Genomic DNA, 22,963 nt, shown 5'->3' on the forward strand with positions numbered 1-22,963 from the left:
GGCAGCGGCCGAACTATCCAGTCCTCCACAGCCAGCTGTGGCATAAATGGCGTAGGCGCAAACCAGTGGTACGCGAAATGGGCCGGAGCGCTAAGGTAGTAGGCCAAAAAATCAGGGACATCAAATCCCCCTCTACCATAGGGCTGGGTAATAATTGACCATGCCATAATAATCGTATCAATTCCGTGCGGAAAAAAAAAAGCACCCGGATAATAAGGGACATTTTGGAACAAATATAAAAACCGAGGCAACACCACCATTTTAATAAGTGAGGCCCTCCCAGCCATGGTGAAAGGCAGAGAAATCCATTGCGTCACATCCTCAGTTAGTTTAGCGATGGCAGTACCGTAATTTAAGCGCACGGTCTCCTCCTTGAGCTTTGATATCTGTATCCCTAAGTAACGCAAATCTGAGTCACACCATTAGAGTGGATAATCCAGTGAAAAGCGGCACACCGCAGGAGTCAGGGGAAAAAACTGCGACTTCTTCCAATTTGTACACCGGATATCCGGCCAAAGACCAAGAACTCTCGGAGCAATGGATTGAGATTCGCCAGTGGATCTACCACATATAACGTCAAGTCATCTGCATACAGTGACACGTCTATCTGACATTGGACGCATTTAAAAGCGCTTTGTTTATGCAGTTGTCGAATACGGCATGCTAATGGCTCAATCGCAATAGCAAATAACAACGGGGACAACGGGCAACCCTGTCTGGTACCTCTGGTCAATGAAATCGGGCCCGACATTTCCCCATTGATTAAGACTCTCGCCTTCGGGTCAGTATACAGCAATCGCACCCAGGCAACAAATATTTTTGGAAACCCCATCCTGTACAAAATAGCAAATAGATAGTTCCACTCAACAGAATCGAATGCTTTGGTAGCATCAAGAAATATAGCAGCCACAGGCAGTTCCGGCGCTATTGTATGTATCAGGGAGAAAAGGGTACGCAAGTTGTGGGCTGTGCGTCTCCCCAGGATAAACCCGGACTGGTCTGGGAGGGCTATTTTAGGCATCAATAACGATAATCTATTGGCTAGCACCTTCGCCAAGACTTTAGCGTCGCAGTTTATCAAGGAGAGCGGCCTATACGTATCCCAGTCAGTAGGGTCCTTGCCCGGCTTCAACAACGAGGTGATCAACACCTCTCTCATGGACCCAGGCAACACTCCCACTTCCAGAGACTCCTCGTAGACCTCCTTGAGGACTGGGGCCATAATATCGATATAGCATTTATAAAATTCCGCCGGCAGCCCTTCCAAACCCGTCGCCTTACCGTTGCTAAGAGACATAACAGCTTCCCGGATTTCATCCAATTCAAACAGTGCACCTAGAAACTGTCTGTGGTCATCACTTAGCCAACACAGCGCGACATCATCTAGAAAACCCCCAAAATCCACCTCGCCAGCGCTGCGTGCCGTGTAAAGTTCTTTATAATGTGCAGTGAATTGCTCCAAAATACCTTTGGTATCGCGACGTGGAACCCCTTCCGACGTACATACCTCCAATATGTGAGTATTTTAACGCGGCTGCCGAGTAACTTCCGCTAGTGCGCGCCCTGGTCTCTCCCCCTCGCAGAATCTGCGAGCCTGCCAATATTTGCCACAGAATCGAGCCTCCCTATCCGCCTCCTTTTCATACTGTGTAAGTCGTTCTCTGAATTCCCCATGGAGGGGACCCATCGGCTCCCGGTTCATCCTAGTCTCCAGCCCTTTAAGTTCCACTTCCAATTTTGCAGGCGTTCTTCGTATGTCTTTCAAGACCCCAAAGCTCTTCGCAATGTAGTAGCCCCTGACCGTCACTTTAAACACCTCCCAGATGGTTTCCACACTGTCTACCGAATCTTTATTGCGAGGAAAAAACTCTGCAATCTCCTCCCCCAGCTCTGCTTGAAACAGAGGGTCCAGGAGGGCCATGGGTTGCATACGCCAATGTATGGCCGCTCCCCCATAACCCGGGAGTGCTACCTGGACAAGGACCGGGCAATGATCCGAGTACGTCCGCGGCAGGTGCATAACCTTCCCCAAATCCACCGCTATGCCCCGGGACTAAAAACAGTAATCCAGTCTAGCCCATGTGTTAGCGAATGTTGTAAAGTGTGTGCCCTCCCGCAGCCCAGCATGTACAAACCGCCAGCTATCTATTAAGTTCCCTTCCTCCAAGATACCTGCCAACGCATCTCGCGCTTTCTTGTTGTAGTGATGGCCGCTTTCCGATCTGTCCAATCCCGGGGCCAGCGCCACATTAAAATCGCCACCCCATAGAATATGCATGGAGCCAATGTTAAGTATCTGTCCCCATAGCTGTGTGAAAAAGGTCGGCGAGTCCACATTAGGACCATAACAGTTTATGATCGTGATCGTGTCAGTACCCAGCCTGCCCCATAACACCACAAATCTTCCGTCTGTATCCACGCGCTCACCAAGCTTCACAAAAGGCACTGTCTTTTTGATCCAGATCGCCACCCCCCTAGCATACCCTGAGTAGGACGAAAAACTGCGGACCGCCGCCCACTTGCCAGCCAGAGTATAGTGCGATCGGGGGCTAAGGTGTGTCTCTTGCAACAATGCGATCTGTACCTGGTGCTGTTCTAAATAAGCCAGCACCTTTCTGCATTTTCTAGCATCATTTAAACCACGGACATTCCACGATAGAACCGTGACCCTCTCCCTCCTTGCCATCTCAGTCATCTGTCAGCCTATACCCACACTCCCGGCAGCAACCCGGCATCCAGTACCACCCCTTCACATGCATCCGTATATTCAGCCATGCACACCACATCAGCACCAGCAACAACCCCCTATGAGTAAGCAGCTCAGCCGTCCTCGACCGTTCCATCCCAATTACCCTCCGTGAACGAAACTCCCCCCCTGCCCCCAAGCCCCCCTCCCCCAACCTCAAACTCCGAACACCCCCCTCCGCATTGCCCCCCCACACCCTCTCCCCTCCCACTGAAGCAAACCCCAACCTGCCAGCCATGTCCCCCCCCACACCCTCCCACAATTGCCCCCCGAACAAGGCCAAAAACCGTTTCCATAGCTCCCCATGAACTCTCGGGTATTTCCCTCCGGGGAGTTTGTCTAGGTGGCACCACTAATTCCCCCTCATCTACTCCAGACTCCCACCAATTCGGTAGTCTGACTCGATGACCCAGAGGGGGTGTCCGGCGGTATAATCAATGGCAACTTTAGAGTACGCATTCAGCCACAATGTAATTCACAACCTATGGAGGAGACACATTTACATCATCTACAAACAACTCGTGCAATACTGCAACACTCTCAACGGTCCCACTCATGTCTCCCATCCCTTCAGACCCGAAGAAATACGCAGAATATCCATTCCAGTGCAATGTCTGCATCAATTGATTCCCCAATCGCAGTGCCCACACAGAGTACTTACTCGCCCCCAGAAGACAGCGTACAATGATTGTCTACCCTACTCACTGTTCGCCATCCATCCTCTCCCCGGGCAGTGGTACCTGCTCATCGTCCACCTCCGCACCAGGTTTGTGGGTACGTTTGTAGTGCTTGAGGAAGTCCTCCACCTGCTGTGGAGTCGTGAAAAATCGCTGCCTGCCCTGGTATGTGACCCGCAGTCGTGCTGGATAGAGGAGCGCGTAGTCCAGTTGTAATGTTCGCAGCTTGGCCTTCACCGCCATGAATTTCCTGCGCTCCTCCTGGACTATTGGTGTGAAATCCGGAAACAGCGTAAATGAGTTACCCTCATAAGATTGGGACCGTGTGCCCCTCGCTGCTCTCAGGGCCGCGTCACGATCACGGTAGTTCAATAACCGGGCAATGATGGGCCTGGGAGTCGCTCCCGGTTTTGGTCTAGGGCCCAGGGCACGGTGTGCTCTCTCCACTATGAAGTGGGGAGAAAACGCCTCCGAACCAATCGCTGTGAGCAACATCTTTTCCACATACTCCTCTTGGTCGTCTCCGGAATTCCTATTATGCGGACATTGTTGCGCCTGCTTCTCGCCTCCAAATCCTCGTTCTTGGACGCTATAATGCGCAGCAGATTATCCATTCTGGTGAGCTGCGAGGTGTGCTGCGAAACTGTGTCCTCTGTATCCGATATCCGTTGTTCCGCACCCTTCAGCCGTTCCTCGTGCGCATCCAATTTATGCACCACTGCATCCATTCTCGACGATATCCTATCCACTTTGTCAGCAATCGTCGCAAACCCTTGGCGCATCTCACGCAGCACCTCCTGCAGGTTCGCCGTCGCAACCGAGGAGTCCCCCGCAGCTCCATTAGCTCCATCAAGGACTTGCGGCGCCTCCAGAGGTTTAGTCCCCTTCTTGCCGGACTCTAACGACAGCTTAGGCTGTCTCGTGTCCGTCTTGCCCATCTCGATCCGCTGGCAGGACAAGACTTTGCACCGTGAGCCGGAACGCTCTGCAATCACCACTTCAGCAGAATCAAGCCCGCAGTAATCAGCAGGCGAGTGCAAGGGGGAGACGAGGGCACCTCACCATTGCCGGACACAACTTCCCGATGTGTCCCTGCGTTCAGGCCTCAGCACTCCCGTGTCGTCAGCAGCTCCAATGCCCGGGCCGGTACAGTCGATGGTCACCACCAGCGACCCCGTATGTGGCGCTATCACCGCGCCAAAGGCATGACTTCCAATCCTCCACGATTTTGCCTCGTAGCGCCACCACCCAGCACCAGCGGGCAAAAAGACCGGCCAGCGGGAAATGCCGTGCGGGCGGCTCCCACTGACCCACAGCACTCCCTCCGCAACGAGCGGCTCACAGTGACCAGCAGCACAGTCCGGGGCAGAGGCAATATGTGTTCGTCCAGCACAGCCCCTCAACCCACTCAGGCAGCGATACGGGTGTCAGCAATGTCCTCCGCCGCCTTCTCGTGCACCTTCTGGGTCTCGTAGGCCCCTGGACGCCAGCGCCCGCGTATCCGAGGTACCCTGGGGCAGCACGCTAATCCACTCCGGGGCCCCTGTGCTTCGTGTCAGGTCTGTCCGAGTAATTAGGTGGAGGGGAGCTCTTTCGCAACCCACCCGGTCCTCCAGCAAATGTCCGCTTCCCCCCCGCAGCCTGCAGGGCTTACCACCATCCAGTCAGCCGGGGTGCCCTCAGCTGCCACCCCCAGCAGTGCATCCACTTCGGCTCCTCCGATGGGGGGGGGGAGGGGAGAATTTCTCCACCCGTCCCGCTAGCAATACCTCTGCTCTGGGGGGGCTCACGCCGTTCACCTCGCCAGTGCCGGTCCTCGGGGTCCGCTTCGCGCCCTTCGCATGCCAGTGGCCTACGGCCGTTATTGCAGCCCCGGCCTCGCCTAGGATGCGTCCCCAGCAAGCCGTCTCGCGTCCTCCAGCCGCTCACGCCGCCAGGGCTGCCGGAGCTCGTATCTTCCTCAGCGTCGCGTCTCCAATGCTGCAACTCGGACAGCCAGCACCGGACCTCTCTGGCAGTCGCTGTATGTAATTTCAGCCCTCCAAGTCGCCAATTAAGGATGTTATTCCGGATAAATGTCGCCGGACTGCGGGTGCCTTACACTAAGGCGACCATTCACTAGTGCGCCACCTAGCGTCCCCCAAGTTTGCCCACTCTTGGTTCCACCACCTAATGCCTCTTTCTTCCACAAACCCTGAACGTCTGACTCTTAATCGAACCTCTGCATTCTCTTTTTCATCCCTGCTTTCTCGATCTGTTTTACTATCTTTACCTTTCTCTTATATCTCCTCTTTTATCTCAGGCTCAAAGTCTGATGAAGAAAAATAAGTCCCTGTTCAAACGAGCACAGGTGTTCACCGCTGGCAAACACCGGCACAAATTAAGCACTCTCGTTGTACCATAGACTATGAAATATAAGTGGCTCTGCTCTGTCTCAGCTGCACTGTACAAAATACGACAAAAGGCCACATGGACAAAAGTTTGGTTGTGTTATATCCTATTTTCCAAGTGCTTCTGAATAAAAACCTGTTAGCTGCGTTTCACTGCCACCTAGTGGTCACTATAAAAACTGCAGCAGAAATGTGGAAGATACAACATTCATTTTGACAGACATTGAAGAATGCTGTAAATAAGCACTGGCCATGCCAGTTGTTCGCTCTTGTATGCAGCGCTCTAATTAAAAAAAAAAAAATACTCTGGGAACCCATAAATTGGGGGTGAAGGTGGGCAACTCAAAGGGGGTGGAGGCACAAGAGGTGGAGTCATGAAAAGCAGTCTTACAGTCAACGTATACATTTATTTTTAAAAATCTCTACCTCAAAGAAATTGGCACCAAGGAGAAATATAACAAAATATTTATTCTGGCTTAATTGGTTGCAAAGACTGCATTTTAAAATATCTCATGGGGTTAAAGCACATGTTGCATAGAGCTGTGTGCTCAGTAGATCACAGTGAATTATAATAATGGTAAGATAACTCTGGTGGTTAAAACACTTCCTGCAGAGATCTGTGTCTTCTTTAGTCACAGGTTTGACTCGTAAAGTAGCATAGAGGGCTAATGTGTCTCCTGCAAAGCACATCGGTAAACATGCAGATGGCATTGTTATTTTATATAAATAGGCAAGTGGGTCATTGCTTTTTTTACTTAGAGATCCTTTTAATACTTGCAGTTCATAAATTGCAATCCTTCTAATATACCACAGTGAGCTTTGAACCCGGACCAAGGACCTTAATGCAAATTGCAAGATATGGGTTTAGAACTTTGTTTTTTCTCAATCTTCCGTTATAAGGCTGCTTAAAAGACTTTAGACAGTAATAGAGGACAACCACAAGCTCTGCGTTACCATTGTAACCCTGACTTCGTGTTTCTCCCAGCTTCCCAATCTTAGCATATAATCTCTACCAGTAAAGACAATGTGTGACTCCTATACCTTGAAACCATCTGTCTTTTGTAACATCCTGTATATTGATTTACACTACACGCTTGTATGATTTATTTTCAATGCATAATGTGTGCGTGTGATGTAAAAGCACTCTGACACCCTACAGTGGAAAGAGTAGCGCTATAAAAGTACTAAATAAAAAATTAGCATGCTCTATTTAAATTAGCTATTCGTGTAAATACTCGTATGTACTGATACATCTGACGTTCTTATAGTACTTGCATGTCTCTTACATGTAGGATTTGCACAAAGTCAAAAACCTAAGTGGTAGTTTCACTTAAATACTTGTAAAGTGATAACAAGCTGTGTGCCTTTATTTACCCATTGAATAGGCATCTAGGTGTTAGGCTGCAAATAGCTTCCAAAAAAGGGCTAATGGCCCTTTAAATCTGCCATTTGTTTTGATCTCAAGCTGGAATAGAAACTATTTTTTAAAGCCCCCTCACTGGCTGCATTCTGCTGCTGTAAACAAAGCTGGCAACATGTAGGCACTGCTGAACTGTGTCCCAGTGTTGGCAAACGACACTGGGACCAATCGGCATATTTCACTGGGGCCAGACAGATCTCTGATCTGGCTGAATAATAGCTGCAAGATCGGGAATCCGGTGGTTTCCCGCTTCATTCCAGCACTGCATGTATGTAAAAGTAAGCGAGTCCGATTGGCATTGTCAGTGCTTATTAGAGATGTTGGCACCTTATCGGGGGGGGGGGGGGGATTTTGGCAATTCTAGAGTGGGATGAGCTGTAAATAGGAAATCTAAATACTGAGGCTGGGTCGCCATAATGTAGATGGAGAGTGCTGGCAGAATCACCACCTCCGCCTGCCTCTGCATCAAGCTGTAAAACCTGTTTCTCTTCACGCTGCTTGATCTACTTCACCGCCTCTTGTTTCTCTCCCCTGGCACTAGCATGATTAATGCAGATTTCTGCACCGGAGCGGTCCTCATCTCCTTCGGGGCGGTGCTGGGGAAAGCTAGTCCCGTCCAGCTGCTGATCATGACCCTGTTTGAAGTGACCTTGTTTGGCATCAATGAGTTCGTCATACTGAACGTGCTGGAGGTGAGTGCCTTGGAACGGGGCCTTCATAATACTTTGATTTATATTGATTTTGAAATCGCTAATGACAGGGATACGGAGCTATGGTTCAATGCACTTCTTCAGAAACAAAAAGGGAAGCAACCTATTTGTCTAAAAGTCAGTGGCGGTTGATGATTCGCAAAATAGTGGGTCGACTTGTATACAATTAAAAAACATACATCCCAATAAACCTAAACCCCTCCGCTTCCATGGAGGAACCGCCGCTGCTAAAAGTGCAGTGGAAAAAGAGGTCTTTAAATGTAAAATGGAATAGATGGATGGATAAACGGGAGATTGATAGATCAATAGATTTAGAGAGAAGGGTCAGATTTTCTTTTTTAAATGGGGGGGAAAAATTGATTAGTCCAAGATTAAGGAAAGACCAGGCAAATGTGAACAACTGAACAGCAAGATGGGGAAAATGTAATGGTCTGGAGGTAGAGATTGAGGGAAAAGTGAGAGTGAAGGAAAATGAAATGGAGAAAAATGTAATTTGAAAGTAAATTGAGAACAATATGAAATTGAGGGAAAACAAAATATTAGGTCTTGTGTCGCTTAATGCCTGATTATGGTTTGTTTGACACATGGTGACCAGTCAATGTTATAATTTGAAATTACACATTTACACTTTAGTTTTTTTCAGTACTAATACCAGTATAATAGGAACAGTATACAGATACACTGAAAAGAGGCTCTAGAAAGTAAATAAAGTGCTCACGTACTGGAACTATATGACTTGGAGGTACTTTGAAAGGGGCAAAGGAGTTTAAGGACCAAAAATACTGCAAAAAGCCAGAAACTGATGCAATTCCGATTTTCTTTGATTGAAGAACCAACAACTTTGGAGAGTCAGTTGTGGTTTCATAAAGTTTCCTTGTGGTACCATCCAACTTTTTCCATCACTTTGGGGTTCTTTTGTTTTGATAAGAACAGAATAATGTATTTGTTTAATGAAGTAAGTTGGAAAATAAAAGAATGTCTTTCAGAATTACTGTTCCTCTCATAAGCAGAGATGTTAAGCAGCTGGTTAAGATGGGGATATGGCTTTCCCAACATTGAAAAACATTACACATCCATCATCTTTTCCTTCAAGTCCCCAGTCAAGAATTGTTGCCATGGCTACACATCAGTCTTTATTTAGATGGATTCCTTTTTTACCACAGCTCTTCTGTGTAATAGTAATGGAGGAGCAAACCAATGCTAAGAAGTTGGGAAGCCTATCCGAATAAGTAATAATATATTTTGTAAGAAAGTGCAAATCAAAAATGTCTAATGCTTCAGCAAAGTACAGGATGTTCTATCTCCAGTCATAATCGCACCATATTTTGGGAAATGCACTAATACAAATCCATTAACTGTGTAAGCCAATGATTTAAAATGAATTTACCATTGACTTCAACAAGCTGATGGGCAAGTTTGAGAGCAGATGAAACATAATACACTAGAAACATGACTGCAAAATCCTCCATAGTCCGATCTACTAAGTCTTCCTGAATTTTAGAAATAAATATTGGAACGCGATGTCGTTATGTTCTCAAAAATGCAAAAGAAAAAAAATAGTCCGTATCAGAAATCAATAAAATAACTTTGTATCTGCAACTCAAACTATCTTGTAGCTATATACATAAAGTCATATGAAAGCTTGAAGGGATGTTTTTCATTACCAGAATGGAATACCGCTATCATTGTTAGCCTAGATTTGTTAATGTTCATAACCTATAAATATTACACCACACTAAACTCCTAAACATTGGAAAAAATATACATCCTCAAACAAATGTTGGAAGCGGTATGAAATAGTTGCAAATTGCAAGCATAGCAGTGTATAAAGAGAAAGGATAAATCAGTTGTAAGTGGAGGTAAAATATGTGGCTCATAAGACGATTGGTTACAACATGGAGCTTGGAGTTTAGAACATACCTTTTGACATCTTCAACACCAGCATAAATAGCCCCCTTATATGGATAAACTGCCCTAGTGTAGCAGGATAAGGAATAATTCTACCACTCTGGAAATGCCCCCACAGTACACAAGTTGAACATTTCACCCAAGTCTTGTTTGTTCCTGTATAATAAGGAAAGGGTCAAGCACTATATAAAACCGGATTACATGCCAGAGGAAAATTGAGCAAGGAATCGTCAAGGAGTGTCGGGGGTAGTCCAGGGTCAGCCTACAAGATTCTCGAAGTACGCAGGTCTACGGCATAGGTCTGCCTCTTACCACTCATCTGTCTCTTCTTCTTCACCGTTCAGGCAAAGGATGCTGGAGGCTCGATGACTATTCATACCTTCGGAGCCTACTTTGGACTGGTGGTGTCACGGGTGCTGTACCGTCCGAACCTGGAGAAAAGCCGGCATAAGGAGGGCTCGGTATACCACTCCGATCTCTTTGCAATGATTGGTATGTACATTGTGAACTAACCCTTCTGTGCTGCACTTACAAAGCGCTTCTATGAATTAGCGCAACAATCGATGAGCTCAAAGTGAAAGAACACAAACCAAGACACAGTTTGCCATATATATGTACTATGTTTCCCTGAAGAAGAGAATGGTTGACAGATTTGTTTTCTGCCTCAAAGGCCGACTAAGGATTTAAAAAATGCTGAAAATGCAAGAGTTAAGGAAATCTAAATACATCTGCATAATTTACTTAAAAAAATTGTACTGTACAATTGTACATTTGAAATAACTAATCCATAAAGACATTTAACATATTTATGTGGAATGCTGATGCCTAAAAGTGATGAAAGATAAGTTGCTAGACAATAAAATGATATTGTGCACCAACAATGCAGTTATTTTACATCTTCAAAATGAACACGTGTTGTCTGTCATATGCTGTACATGTCTGCAGAAAGCAGTACATTTTTAAAAGGCATTGAAAAGAAAATTGCAAAAAGTGATCTTGACTATTTTTAGATTTTTGCTACATACAAAGCAACAACATTATTCACTTTCAATATATTTTAGGATGATCACTCCTTAACTGCAATTGTTCCTGATGGGAAGTGACTATCCCAAGTTAGCAACCCAGCATATTAATGTTGTTTGGTCTTAAATAAAAAGATGCAATTTTAAGAATAATCGCTGATGACAAAAGTGCATTGGGCACCAGCATCACTCTTCCGAAAAGGTTTAGTTCTATAAACTACCAAGCAAACCTACACTGGAATTCACATAATATTTTTATTTAGCAGGACTGCCTATTTATTAGTTGACAGTGGTAGGAAAACCAGGTAACAGCGGTGTGTTCGCATAATATGCACTGGGAACACAATGGGGAAGGAATATGCTACTTACCAGTATGCATCTGTTCTTGGCATGTAGAGCTGCAGATATGTACACTTTTGCATAGATCGCCATCTGGTGTTGGGCCCGGATGTTTGCAGTCTGTTTTTCTTCTTGGACAGTCTTTGGAAGTCACAAGTTCGGTGACTCCTCCTTCGGTCCGTACTGCGCATGGGCTTCGGCTCCATCCTCAGATTGTTTTTCGCCAGCAGGGAAATGATGGAGCGTAGTGATAAGTGTAAGAAACCCATGTGTGTTGTATCTAAATAAGATAGACTGGAACGGATACAGGTAGCCGGGGAGGCGGGTGGGCGTGTACATATCTGCAGCTCTACATGCCAAGAACAGATGCATACTGGTAAGTAGCATATTCCGTTCGAGGCATATGAGCTGCAGATTGTACACTTTTGCATAGATTATATAGCAGTACCCAGCCCTAGCGGCGACCACCGGTATCCGTTGCAGCGGTTTGAAATAGTGTCTTTAGTACAGCCTGGCCCACACTAGCTTGTTGCTTGGAATGCACGTCTACACAGTAATGTTTTGTGAAGGTGTGCGGAGTTGACCATGTGGCTGCCTTGCAGATGTCATGTAAGGGTATGTTCCCTAGAAAAGCCATAGAATCCCCTATCTTTCTTGTAGAGTGGGCTTTAGGTGGAACAGATAATGTTCTTTTTGCTTTGTGATAGCAAATTTGTATGCACTTAACAATCCACCTAGCTATCCCTGATTTAGAGATGGGGTTACCTTTATGCGGTGGAGAGAAGGAGACAAACAATTGTTTGGTCTTCCTGAAAGGTTGCGTTCTTTGTATGTAGTACAACAAAGCTCTTTTAACATCAAGTGTATGTAGAGCCCTTTCCGCAACAGATTGAGGTTGCGAGAAAAAAACCGGTAATTCCACCGATTGATTAAGATGGAAGGGGGAAATGACCTTGGGCAGAAATTTTGGGTTTGTACGAAGTATCACCTTGCTGTGATGTATCTGCAAAAAGTGTTCTTGTATAGTGAACGCTTGTATTTCACTAACCCTTCTAAGGGAAGTGATAACAATGAGGAAAGCTGTTTTCCAGGTGAGGAACTGTAGCTCACATTTATGCATTGGTTCGAAAGGCGGACCCATTAGCCGTGTTAGAACTACGTTTAGATTCCATACAGGGGAAGGTGGTGCCCTGGGTGGAATTACTCGTTTTAGGCCTTCCATAAAGGCTTTAATAGCAGGAACTCTGAACAGTGATAAATGCTGTCTGTTTTGTAGGTAAGCAGCAATTGCTGCGAGGCGTAGACGTATGGATGAATATGCCAGGTTACACCTTTGAAGATGGAGCAGATAGCATATGATATGCTGTATGGATGCATCTAAAAGGTTGATTGTATTGTTACGGCAGTAAACAACAAATCTCTTCCACTTTGCAGCATAGCATGCACGAGTGGTAGGACGTCTGGCTTCCTTGATAATGTTCATGCAATCAGGGGGAAGGTTAAGGTATCCAAATTCTAAGATTTCAGGAGCCAGATCACAAGGTTGAGCTGAGCTGGGTCCGGGTGCCTGATTTCTCCATGGTTCTGTGTTAGGAGGCATGGGGACAGGTGCAGTTTTTGATGTGGTACTACCGAGAGCTGTAGCAGTGTGGTGTACCACGGCTGCCTGGCCCATGTTGGAGCTACCAGAATGAGTGTGAGGGAGTGCTGCTGTAGCTTCCTTACCACTAACTGAATTAGTGGGAGAGGTGGAAAGGCGTATGCAAATTTGCCTGATCAGTTCATCCATATCGCATTGCCTTTGGACAATGGGTGTGGGTATCTGGCGGCGAAGCTTGGGCATTTTTTGTTTTCGTGGGTGGCGAAGAGGTCTATCTGAGGATGCCCCCACTTGTGGAAGAATGGGCGAAGAACTTGTGGATGCAGTTCCCATTCGTGCATTTGCTGCGTTTGTCTGCTGAGCAGATCTGCCATGGTGTTTTGTAAGCCTGGGACGTGCTGTGCCAGGAGAAAGATTTTTTGTGGAATTGCCCATCTCCATATGCTCTGTGCTAAGCGGGAGAGCTGGGGAGAGTGTGTCCCCCCCTGTTTTTGAATATAATACATCGCAGTCTTATTGTCTGTGCGAATGAGGACTGCTTTGGCTGAAATTTGTTTCTGAAAGGATTTCAGGGCTAGAAAGATCGCCAATAACTCCAGATGGTTTATGTGGAGTACTTTTTGCTGTGGCGTCCATAGACCTTGCACTGTGAGGTGTAGAAGGTGCGCTCCCCAGCCGGAGAGCGATGCGTCCATCGTTAGAATCACCTGAGGAACCGGGTCCAGGAACGGCCGCCCTTTGGGAAGGTTTGTGGTGTTCCACCACTGCAGAGAGTGATGGGTGCGGCCGTCCACCAACACCAGATCCGTCAGCTGTCCCTGGGCCTGGTTCCACTGTCGTGCTAGGCACTCTTGGAGTGGACGCATGTGGAGTCTTGCATGGGGCACTATAAAGATGCAAGATGCCATCATCCCTATTAGCTTCATAAACACTCGTGCTGGGAGAGAGTGTTGAAGAGTGAATGTTTGGCACAAGGCTTGTATGCTTGCGATTCTGGCTGAATTGGGATAGGCTATAGCCTTGGAGGTGTCTATGGTGGCCCCGAGATATTGCTTTGTGTGAGATGGTATGAGGTGGGACTTTTGATGGTTCACCGTGAAGCCTAGCTGGTGGAGCAGTTGTTTGGTGCTGTTTGTATGTTGCACACATTGGCTGTAGGACGCGGCTTTTATGAGCCAGTCGTCCAAAATAAGGGAAGACGTGAATGTGTTGCCTTCTGAGGTGAGCTGCTACTACTGCTAGGCATTTGGTAAACACCCGTGGTGCGGTTGTGACCCCGAAGGGGAGAACCTTGAATTGGTAATGCTGACCGTCCACCACAAACCTGAGGTACTTCCTGTGAGAAGGGTGTATTGGAATATGAAAGTATGCGTCTTTCAAGTCCAGTGTAGTGAGAAAGTCTCCCTGACACAGGAGAGGGAGAACTTGTTGGAGGATGACCATATGGAAATGGTCCGAATGTATGTATGCATTTAGAGGCCGGAGGTCTAGAATGGGCCGTAGGGTCTCGTCTCTCTTTGGGATTAGAAAATACAGAGAGTAGACCCCTAGATTTTGCTGATTGACGGGGACCTGCTCTATAGCTTGTTTTTGGAGGAGGGAGATCACCTCCTGTTTGAGCAGTATGGTGTGTTCTTGTGTCATTGTACGGTGCCTGGGTGGGGTAGATGTTAGTTCGAGACAGTAGCCTGACTGAACAATTTGTGTCACCCATTTGTCTGATGTTATGGTCTCCCAGGTCTGAAGAAAATATTGTAGCCTGCCCCCGACTGGAGTGGAATGGTCTGGGGGAAGCGGGGGTAAGTCATTGGGCGGGTGGTGTGGCAGAACGGGTGTTGTTGGTTTTGCCCCTGCCTTTATTATTGTTTCCCCTATAACCACCTCTCTGATAGCCCTTTGAGAAGGTATTCTGAGGAGGGGACTTGTAGGAAGTAGAGGCGTTATCGGCAGAGTAACCTCTGCCTGTGCCCCGAAAGGAGGAACGACGAAATGAGCGTCTAGGGGTATGGGATTGTAATGCCCCCATAGACTTTGCCGTATCCGTGTCCTTTTTCATTTTCTCCAATGCTTCGTCCACCTTTTGGACCAAATAGGTGTTGTTGGTCAAAGGGGTGATTTAATATAGATGCCTGGACTTCTGGCTTAAACCCTGAGATTCTGAGCCAGGCATGACGATGAAGCAAAACACTGGTGTTTATCGCTCTCGAAGCTGTGTCTGCTGCGTCGAGGGCACATTTAATTGAGGTATTGGTGATGAGCTTTCCCTCCTGTATTAGCTCCTGAGCCCTGTGTTTATGTTTGTCTGGGAGGTGTTGCATGAGAGCCTCCAGTTCATCGTAATGTGCTCTATCATAACGTGCAAGCAGAGCTTGTGTGTTGGCAATGCGCCACATATTTGCGGCCTGCGAGGCAGTGCGTTTACCAGATGCATCTAAGAGCTTTGACTCCTTATCTGGTGGGGGAGCCTCCCCTGAGGATTGAGTTAGACTGCTTTCTAGCAGTGGATACCACCAAAGAATCCAAGGGAGCAGGTCCTTTAATATATGCAGGATCTGTGGGGGCTGCTTTATATTTTTTCTCTATCCTGGGGTTTAGTACCCTAGCTCTGACTGGGTCCTTGAACACCTCGCAGCATGTTTGGTTACCCCTTTTAGCATGGGCAATATTGCTGAGGCCTTATCTTGTATATCAAAGGTGTCCAGTAGGAAATCGTCCTCAACTGGCTCGCTATGTAATTCTACCCCATGGTAGTGTGCCGCCCGCTGTATTAAGTGGTGGAACCCCTGGGAGTCCTCTGGAGGAGACAGCCTGGATGGATAAATGTCATCCTGAGGCATATCTGGTACATCGGGGTTGTGGTAATCCTCCCATGGGTCCGGTGTCCCTGGAGGTGTGGGGTCTATTGGGGCGTCTGCCGGGTCATAATCTGGATCTCCATAATCAGGGTCTGGAGATGGGGTTGGAGAGCGGTGAGGCAAAGGTGGTGGAGATATGGGAGGTGGAGAAAGTGGAGGAGGTGGAGGAGGTGGTGGAGAGGGTACTCTGAAGGGGGATGTGGCAGAGTCCTTCCGTTTTGGCGGTGGAGGAGGATCTGGCTTGTGTAAATGTCTCTTTTTGGAAGACAAAGTAAAATGACCAGTCTTTGGATCCTTTGTTAAAGTTTTTTGATAAGGATCAGGCGTAAATAGTTCTTGTGGCACCGAATCATCTGTCGGTGCCGATGTTTTCGGAGCCGAGGGCTTCGATGGTTTCTCCATGCCATGCTTTTTCGGGGTCTCCGATTTCTTCGGTGGCGAGGCGGTCTTCGGCACCGGAGCGTCGGTGCCGAGGGACTTATGCTTATGCTTTATCGGCACCGAGAGTGCAGGTTTCGAGCCCGATGACTTCGGAGCCGAACTGTGCGTGGTTTTCTTCGGTGCCGAACTGTGTTTTTCGGCACCAGGAGTAGGCTGGCTCGAGCCCGAGCCGCCGGGAGACTTATGATGCTTCGACACCGGGCCCGAAGGTGGGGTGATAGAAGCTGTATGTTTGGTTTTCCCTAGGCCCGGAGGCGAAGGTGTAACCTGAGTCTCTTTTGGTGTGGGTAGGGGAGTTGGAGGGGGTAAGGTACTCACGACCCTCTGCGCCGGTGTTATCTCCTCCAGATCAGAGTCGTCGGCCTCGGAAGCGCTGACGAGTTCTTCCTCCTGCTCTGTGTGCTGCTGCCCCGAAGCTTCGGTGTCAACTCCGAAGATGTCGGGTGGAGCCGAAGTCGATGAGTGCGCCATGGTGCGTCGAGCTCTTCGATCCCGGATGGTCTTTTTCGATCGAAAAGACTTGCAGGCAGGGCAGTCTCGAGCCTCGTGTTCTGGAGAGAGGCAGAGGTTACACACCTGATGGAGGTCGGTGTGGGGAAATTTAGACCCACATTTTGGGCACTTTTTGAAGGGAGTCCTTTCCATCGGCCGAGACCGGAGTCGAGGGAGGCCCGTAGGCCGGTGCCGATGTCTGGGATCGAAAAGTGCCGCCGAGAGAGATGAAGAAGATGATTTCTCTTAAGAATCTCGATGGACGAGGATTTTCCGTCGAAGGTCGAACTGGAAAGGTTCAAAGCCGAAGCACGAAGTATCACATCCGAGCCCGATGGCGGAAAAAAACAATCTGAGGATGGAGCCGAAGCCCATGCGCAGTACGGACTGAAGGAGGAGTCACCGAACTCGTGACTTCCAAAGACTGTCCAAGAAGAAAAACAAACTGCAAACATCCGGGCCCAACACCAGATGGCGATCTATGCAAAAGTGTACAATCTGCAGCTCATATGCCTCGAACATTATTTTAAAGAGTTGAAGCTAATGCAGACACCCTAGGAATATCATTGCTCCTGAGTCTTCACATCAACCTTGCACCTGTTCAAAGCTAACAAAATCTCTGAGTGGAAAAACAACCATAAATGAAGAATAACGTGCAGGATTCAGTCTGAAAACATCCTTTCCTGCCCTTTTTTCCAGTTTCCCAGGGGAAAACTAATTGCCGGGTATTTCCACAATCCAAACTAAGAAATCAGAGTTATCAAGGCAATTGGCCTCTAACCAATTTGTTTAAAAAAAAAACAACAACAAAAAAACATGTATGTGTCTTTAGATAAGTGACAATGTCTATAGAGTTTGAGGTGATGAGATCCACAAATGTTTATAATTTGGCTTTATTTTTTTGTACAGGAACAATTTTTCTGTGGATGTTCTGGCCAAGCTTTAACTCTGCTGTCACCGCTCATGGTGATGATCAGCACCGAACCGCCTTGAACACCTATTATTCCCTGGCAGCGTGCACCTTGGCCACCTTTTCCACATCGGCACTCCTCAACGGCGAAGGAAAACTAGACATGGTGAGCATGCCTGAATTTAGTTGCTTTATTAATGTTCCCATGAAGGCTGGTAGTCTCTTTGGAAGTCGGCAAATTTCACACCGGTCCATGCTTGTTAAATAATGCTGAGCAGTGGTTGCCAGCATGCTCTGGGTCTAGTCCTACTTGCTATGTGACATGCATTGGCTTATTTGGAAATGCAGTTGTTTGCCAATAGGCCTCCAAACCTCTGTTTTTCCAAGTTTTTCTTACACTTGCTGACCATCTCCTGGGATCTGATTAACAAAATTCTTGCTCCTCTAAGTTGGATCTATGTGTGGTAATACCTTCATTTGTTAGTGTAAACTCACATTTGTTTGTCACAAAATGTGACATTACGCTATTTAATGAAGCCACTCGCACCCAAAATGTCACTATTATGGTGTAGTTTCATGTGTGAATTACTGTTAAAAGCAGCAGGTTCTAGACATACTAAGGCGTGGATGCGAGCCTAAGTACTTGAAAGCCCAGACACAGAATACTTTGTGGTTATTCACAAATCATTGACGGGCACATTCCCATCCTGTGCGTGGTCAGAGATTTACTTTAGCCAAGTATGGGATTTTTGGGAAGCAAACAAAAAGAACAAAATTGCATGGGCAAATGCACTTTTAAGTTATATTTTCGCATGCATAAATGTACACCTGCTAAACGTAGATAGTTATGAAATTCTTATGTGTGAGTACTCCTAGGAAACTACAATTGCAGTATCCCAAGTGTACCAGTGGAATACTTCGTGCAAACATTGTAGTGTTTTTTTGTAACTCTCTGATTGCTTTGGCAAAACAGTTCATATAGTATCTTTCCTTAGAACTTGAAAAAAATGTTCAATTAACCTCCAAGATTAATTCAAATGCACAGCCTAGCTCGAGTTTCAGTATAATATGTTCACATTCACTAATTAATCAAGTCATGGCTCTAAATTGTGACCTAAAACCCATGACATTTGCCATTTATGGTTCATTACGCAAACTATAACCAACGCCCCCAGCATGATAACTATAACTCGACCACCAAATCGACTATTGGTAAACTCAAAATATTTCTACCAGTAAACCACGCAGTTAACAATTCAACATCATTAAGTAATAACATACTATAACAAGTGATGCTGTGTCCATGGTGATGTCATTGAAAATATCAATAGAGTGTCATGTAGTGATGTACGTGTAATGTAGAGTGATGTGTAATCACCAGTCATGTCCTCAATGCAGTTTTCAGTGGCATCTGCCAGATCATCTTTGAAATCACGAGTGGTCCATTTTGGAGACGAGTTATGGTTAACATGATGAGGGCAGGAGTTTTGATTTCTGTAGCAGACCATGACAGAAGACTTGCAGGAATTTTCTAGGTAGGGATTTAAAATCATAGTACCACTTTAATGGCATTTTGTATTTGGTGAAGTGAGGTTTTTTCCATGTATAAGTTAGAGGGCTTGCACTATCTCAACTTAAGGAATTGTTTGGCAGTGTTGGAAACAGGACCTGGCCTATGGCCAGGTCCAGTGCTTAACCACCTCTGCATTCTACTTGGCCCTGGACACATCTATGTGCCTCAGACTTAATCTGCCTTTCTCAAAGTTCACAAATTCACTGACATTTGCCCATTTAGGAAAATTAAGCTCATTCCCTACATCAAAATGGTGGTAGTGTCCACGTGTGTTTTTCAGAATTCGCAAGTTTACCATTCACTAAATTTAGTTTTTTTAAGTTGAGCAATTTTCCCTCCCCTTTGGTAAACCTGCCTTACCCATCTTTGTAGTCCAGATCTGGTCGTGGTCTTCCTCTTTTCTCTGCTATTTTATTTCCAGTGACCTGAAGTTCATGAGGTTGGGCACAACTGTACATTCCAAGATGAAGGAAAAACATAATTCAAGTTTTGCATCACCCAATCTCATTTTGCAAAACATTCTAATATGATTGATAGAACTCTGTAGTTCCCAGCTTGTAAATTTAAAAAGCCACAATGCTTTAAATGCTTACTCTTCAGTGCCCACATAACCTTTCTTTCAAGTGCTAATATGTCATAAACAACTGAATGGAATTACCCAAACCCCAATTTCATGTCCAGTTTGGAATACATGCATACAAGTGTGTTTTGTAGTGAAGCAAAATGTGCTATGGAGCTAAAACAAATATATTTACTATTCCCCCATACAGATCTGCAAGATACTTGGGCTGCCCACCTTTAGCTAGTCTTTCTACAGGTGTGTCAAATTTCGTGCAGATTTATCACAAGGTTCCAAAGTTAAAAGCGAACCAAAAATTGAATTTTTAATTAAAAGTCCGGCCATACCAAAAACAGTCGATCTGTTATCTATCCTGTGCATTATAACTGTTTCTCTAGCTTGTATGTTGTCGCTTACCACCTACAAGCATAGGATTTTTAAAAATCTATGAAAAGTCCAACTGTATTGTTTTGTATTTTACAAAATTATCTGGGATAAACCACTCCTGTATTTCGTATTGCATGGTTATTTACAGAGTGTTTTCCTTTTCCCTTGAAATACTATTACGTGCTTAATGAATAAGTAAAAAAGTTCTTTTTTTTTCGTTATAAATAAGTTCTAATTCAAATCGGTGGTATCCAAATTTTTCGAGATGGTGGTAGACAGGATCTATATCAAAGATCTATATAATAATCTACTTTATAGTTGAAAAGTTGAGTAAACATTAAAAAGTAGGTAGAAGCATAAATTCACAGGGATACGAGGTAGCTGAGGATAGGGGGAGATAGCAAAAGGTGAATTATTTTTGTATTATGTAGACCACGGGCCACCCAAACTTTAGATATTATATCTTCTAAAAGAGGCCTTCCCAAGTTTTCAATATGAATGAGCTTCTCCTTCGTAGTTCTTAAGAATGGCAATTGTGTGAAATTGTATTTTCCTTTTGCTGCAGAATTATGTTCTGAAATATACCACCTCTGGGGAACTGTAGTTACAGATATGCACCTTGTTTATTCTTGCTCAGACTTTCTGGGTATGGATAACAATCTTGTTCTGTTTCTGCAGGTTCACATCCAGAATGCCGCGTTGGCCGGGGGCGTGGCCGTGGGTACTTCTGCTGAGATGATGCTGACTCCATTTGGATCCATGATTGCAGGGGCCCTGGCTGGCATCATTTCCACCTTCGGGTTCAAATTCCTCAGCGTGAGTATACTTCGTGCAGGATCAAAGGATATTTTAGAAGAAATGTACAGCTAGACTTTCATTCACCAGGTGTTTTGCTCTTCAACTTTATTGTTATAGATATTCAGAATGATATTTTCTTTAATTTTCCAATGTTCCACCTTGCAGAGACCCAAGACAATAATTAACAAGTCAAAAAGTCTTTATTGCGAATTTTTCATCATAAAAGACATACTAACATTTCATCATATACAAGTTAAAAATATACAGATATAATTTGACACAGTATGCATAAAAACCAGATACATTTTACAATTAAAAGCATCAATATTAAAAAGATATTAAATGTGCAAAGTTACAATGACTTGATCTATTAAAACCTATACCATAAAAGTCTCCGCAGTATTGGGATCAAATAATTAAAGACTAATCCCCCGGTTCTGTAAAAACCATGCCCAACTAATAAATTTAGCCACACGAGTAACCACAACACTTGATGTATCAGACTTCAATATTCTAGTGGCAGTCTGCGCTGATCTAACTCCAAGTTTGCAGCATACAGGGTGCAACCACAGCCGTCTTGGATGGATATACTCCGGGCAAACGAAGAGAAAATGGTCAACAGATTCTATCATATCCTCACAATGGGGAAATTTATCATTACCCGATGTAATCCAACTTTTTGTAAAACAACGTAACGGAAGGTTACCAAGTCTGAACTGGTGATAGAGTTTTCGGTCCTGCAGCTTTGTTATTATGTCCCAATACACTTTAAAAAGGGAATCATCCTTAGTGGTCAAATATGTTATGGTCAAAGAACCACTAGTCAAAGAAGCAAAACGCTTAACTTTAACCCATTGCCAATAAGTATCTCTGAAGATCTTTTTCGGGGGGAAAACGGCCGTCTCAGGGTTGGTCCACAACTCACCCAGTCCCATATCAGTCAGAATAATTTTGATTTCAGACAACCAGCTGATTCTATGAGAACCCCCAAGGGTTTTAACTTCTAACAATGCCTTAGCATATAAGGACAATTCTGGGGTGGTCCACAGGCGTCGCCATAGCGCCAGCGGCCTATACCGCACCATATCCTCAACAGGGTGACAACCTAGGTCATATAGGAGGGGTATACGTGGGGATGATTGTGGTAACCCTACTGCAGACCTAAGAAATTTGTTTTGTGCCACCATCAGGGAGTCCAATTTGCTAAACCCCCATAATTCAGCACCATACATTACCGCTGGAAGAATTTTAGACCCGTATATTTTGATCAGGGGAGCCATAGGTTTGGTTATAGAAAGCCTATGTTCTTTAAGTAAGGCTCCCCCTAATTGAATGTGCTTAAGGGTATAGAGGTCAATCTGGGGCTTCCAACTTAGGTTGTCACAAAAAGTGACCCCCAGGTAGGTAAAAGTAGAAGTCTGTTCCAGAGTGACTCCTCCCATTTCAACCCTAGCCTTTACTGGTTTAGCACCACGTAGGACCATAAATTTGGTCTTCCGCACATTTACCTCGAGCTCATGTTCGCGGAAAACAACTCAAAACTGGTCAGAGCTAGCTGTAGCCCCTGTCGCGTCTTAGATATTAAGAGAGTATCGTCCGCGAACATGAGCAGGGGGACCTTCATACCAGCTAAAGAGGGTGCGTCTGTCGGAAAGTTTGAAAAATAATTAATGACCCCATTAATAAACAAAGAAAAGAGGGTGGGGGCCAGTACGCATCCTTGTCTTACCCCCTTAGACACCTCAAATCTTGCTGTCGCCTCCCCTGGTTTCCCCCAACGAACCTGGGCGTATGTGTGTTCATGTAAACTAATCAGCAGCCTCAGTAGTTCAGGTGGCAAGGCCATCGCCTGAAGGACTTCCCACAGTTTAAGCCTTGGGACAGAATCAAATGCAGACCTTAGGTCCACAAAGGCAGCAAAAAGCATGCCACCCCCAAGATGTACTTCCTTCCAGTATAATAGGGTAAACCTGAAAGCTTGATCGATGGTTCCGACGTGTCCGAAAGCCCGCCTGTAGAGGTGTTAAAATATCAGTTTCAGAAATCCAACTCTGGATACGACCCAATAATAGGCGAGCTTTAATTTTTTGAGCAGCGTCTATAAGGCTAATCGGGCGATAGTTGGCCGGGGCAGAG

At 45.7% G+C, this 22,963-nt stretch overlaps 1 protein-coding gene across 1 annotated transcript in view; it reads left to right on the forward strand.

The window, feature by feature from the left end:
- The window catches only part of RHBG (Rh family B glycoprotein), an 80,894-nt gene that overhangs the window by 39,134 nt on the left and 18,797 nt on the right, over positions 1–22,963 (forward strand). The window contains exons 3-6 of the mRNA XM_085639767.1: positions 7,775–7,925; positions 10,196–10,343; positions 17,510–17,676; positions 20,708–20,845. Of these exons, the coding sequence (XP_085495893.1) occupies positions 7,775–7,925; positions 10,196–10,343; positions 17,510–17,676; positions 20,708–20,845 (604 nt within the window). The remainder of the gene's footprint in view (positions 1–7,774; positions 7,926–10,195; positions 10,344–17,509; positions 17,677–20,707; positions 20,846–22,963) is intronic.

The sequence above is a fragment of the Triturus cristatus genome, chromosome 12, assembly GCF_964204655.1.
Source record: "Triturus cristatus chromosome 12, aTriCri1.1, whole genome shotgun sequence".
Taxonomy (NCBI): domain Eukaryota; kingdom Metazoa; phylum Chordata; class Amphibia; order Caudata; family Salamandridae; genus Triturus; species Triturus cristatus.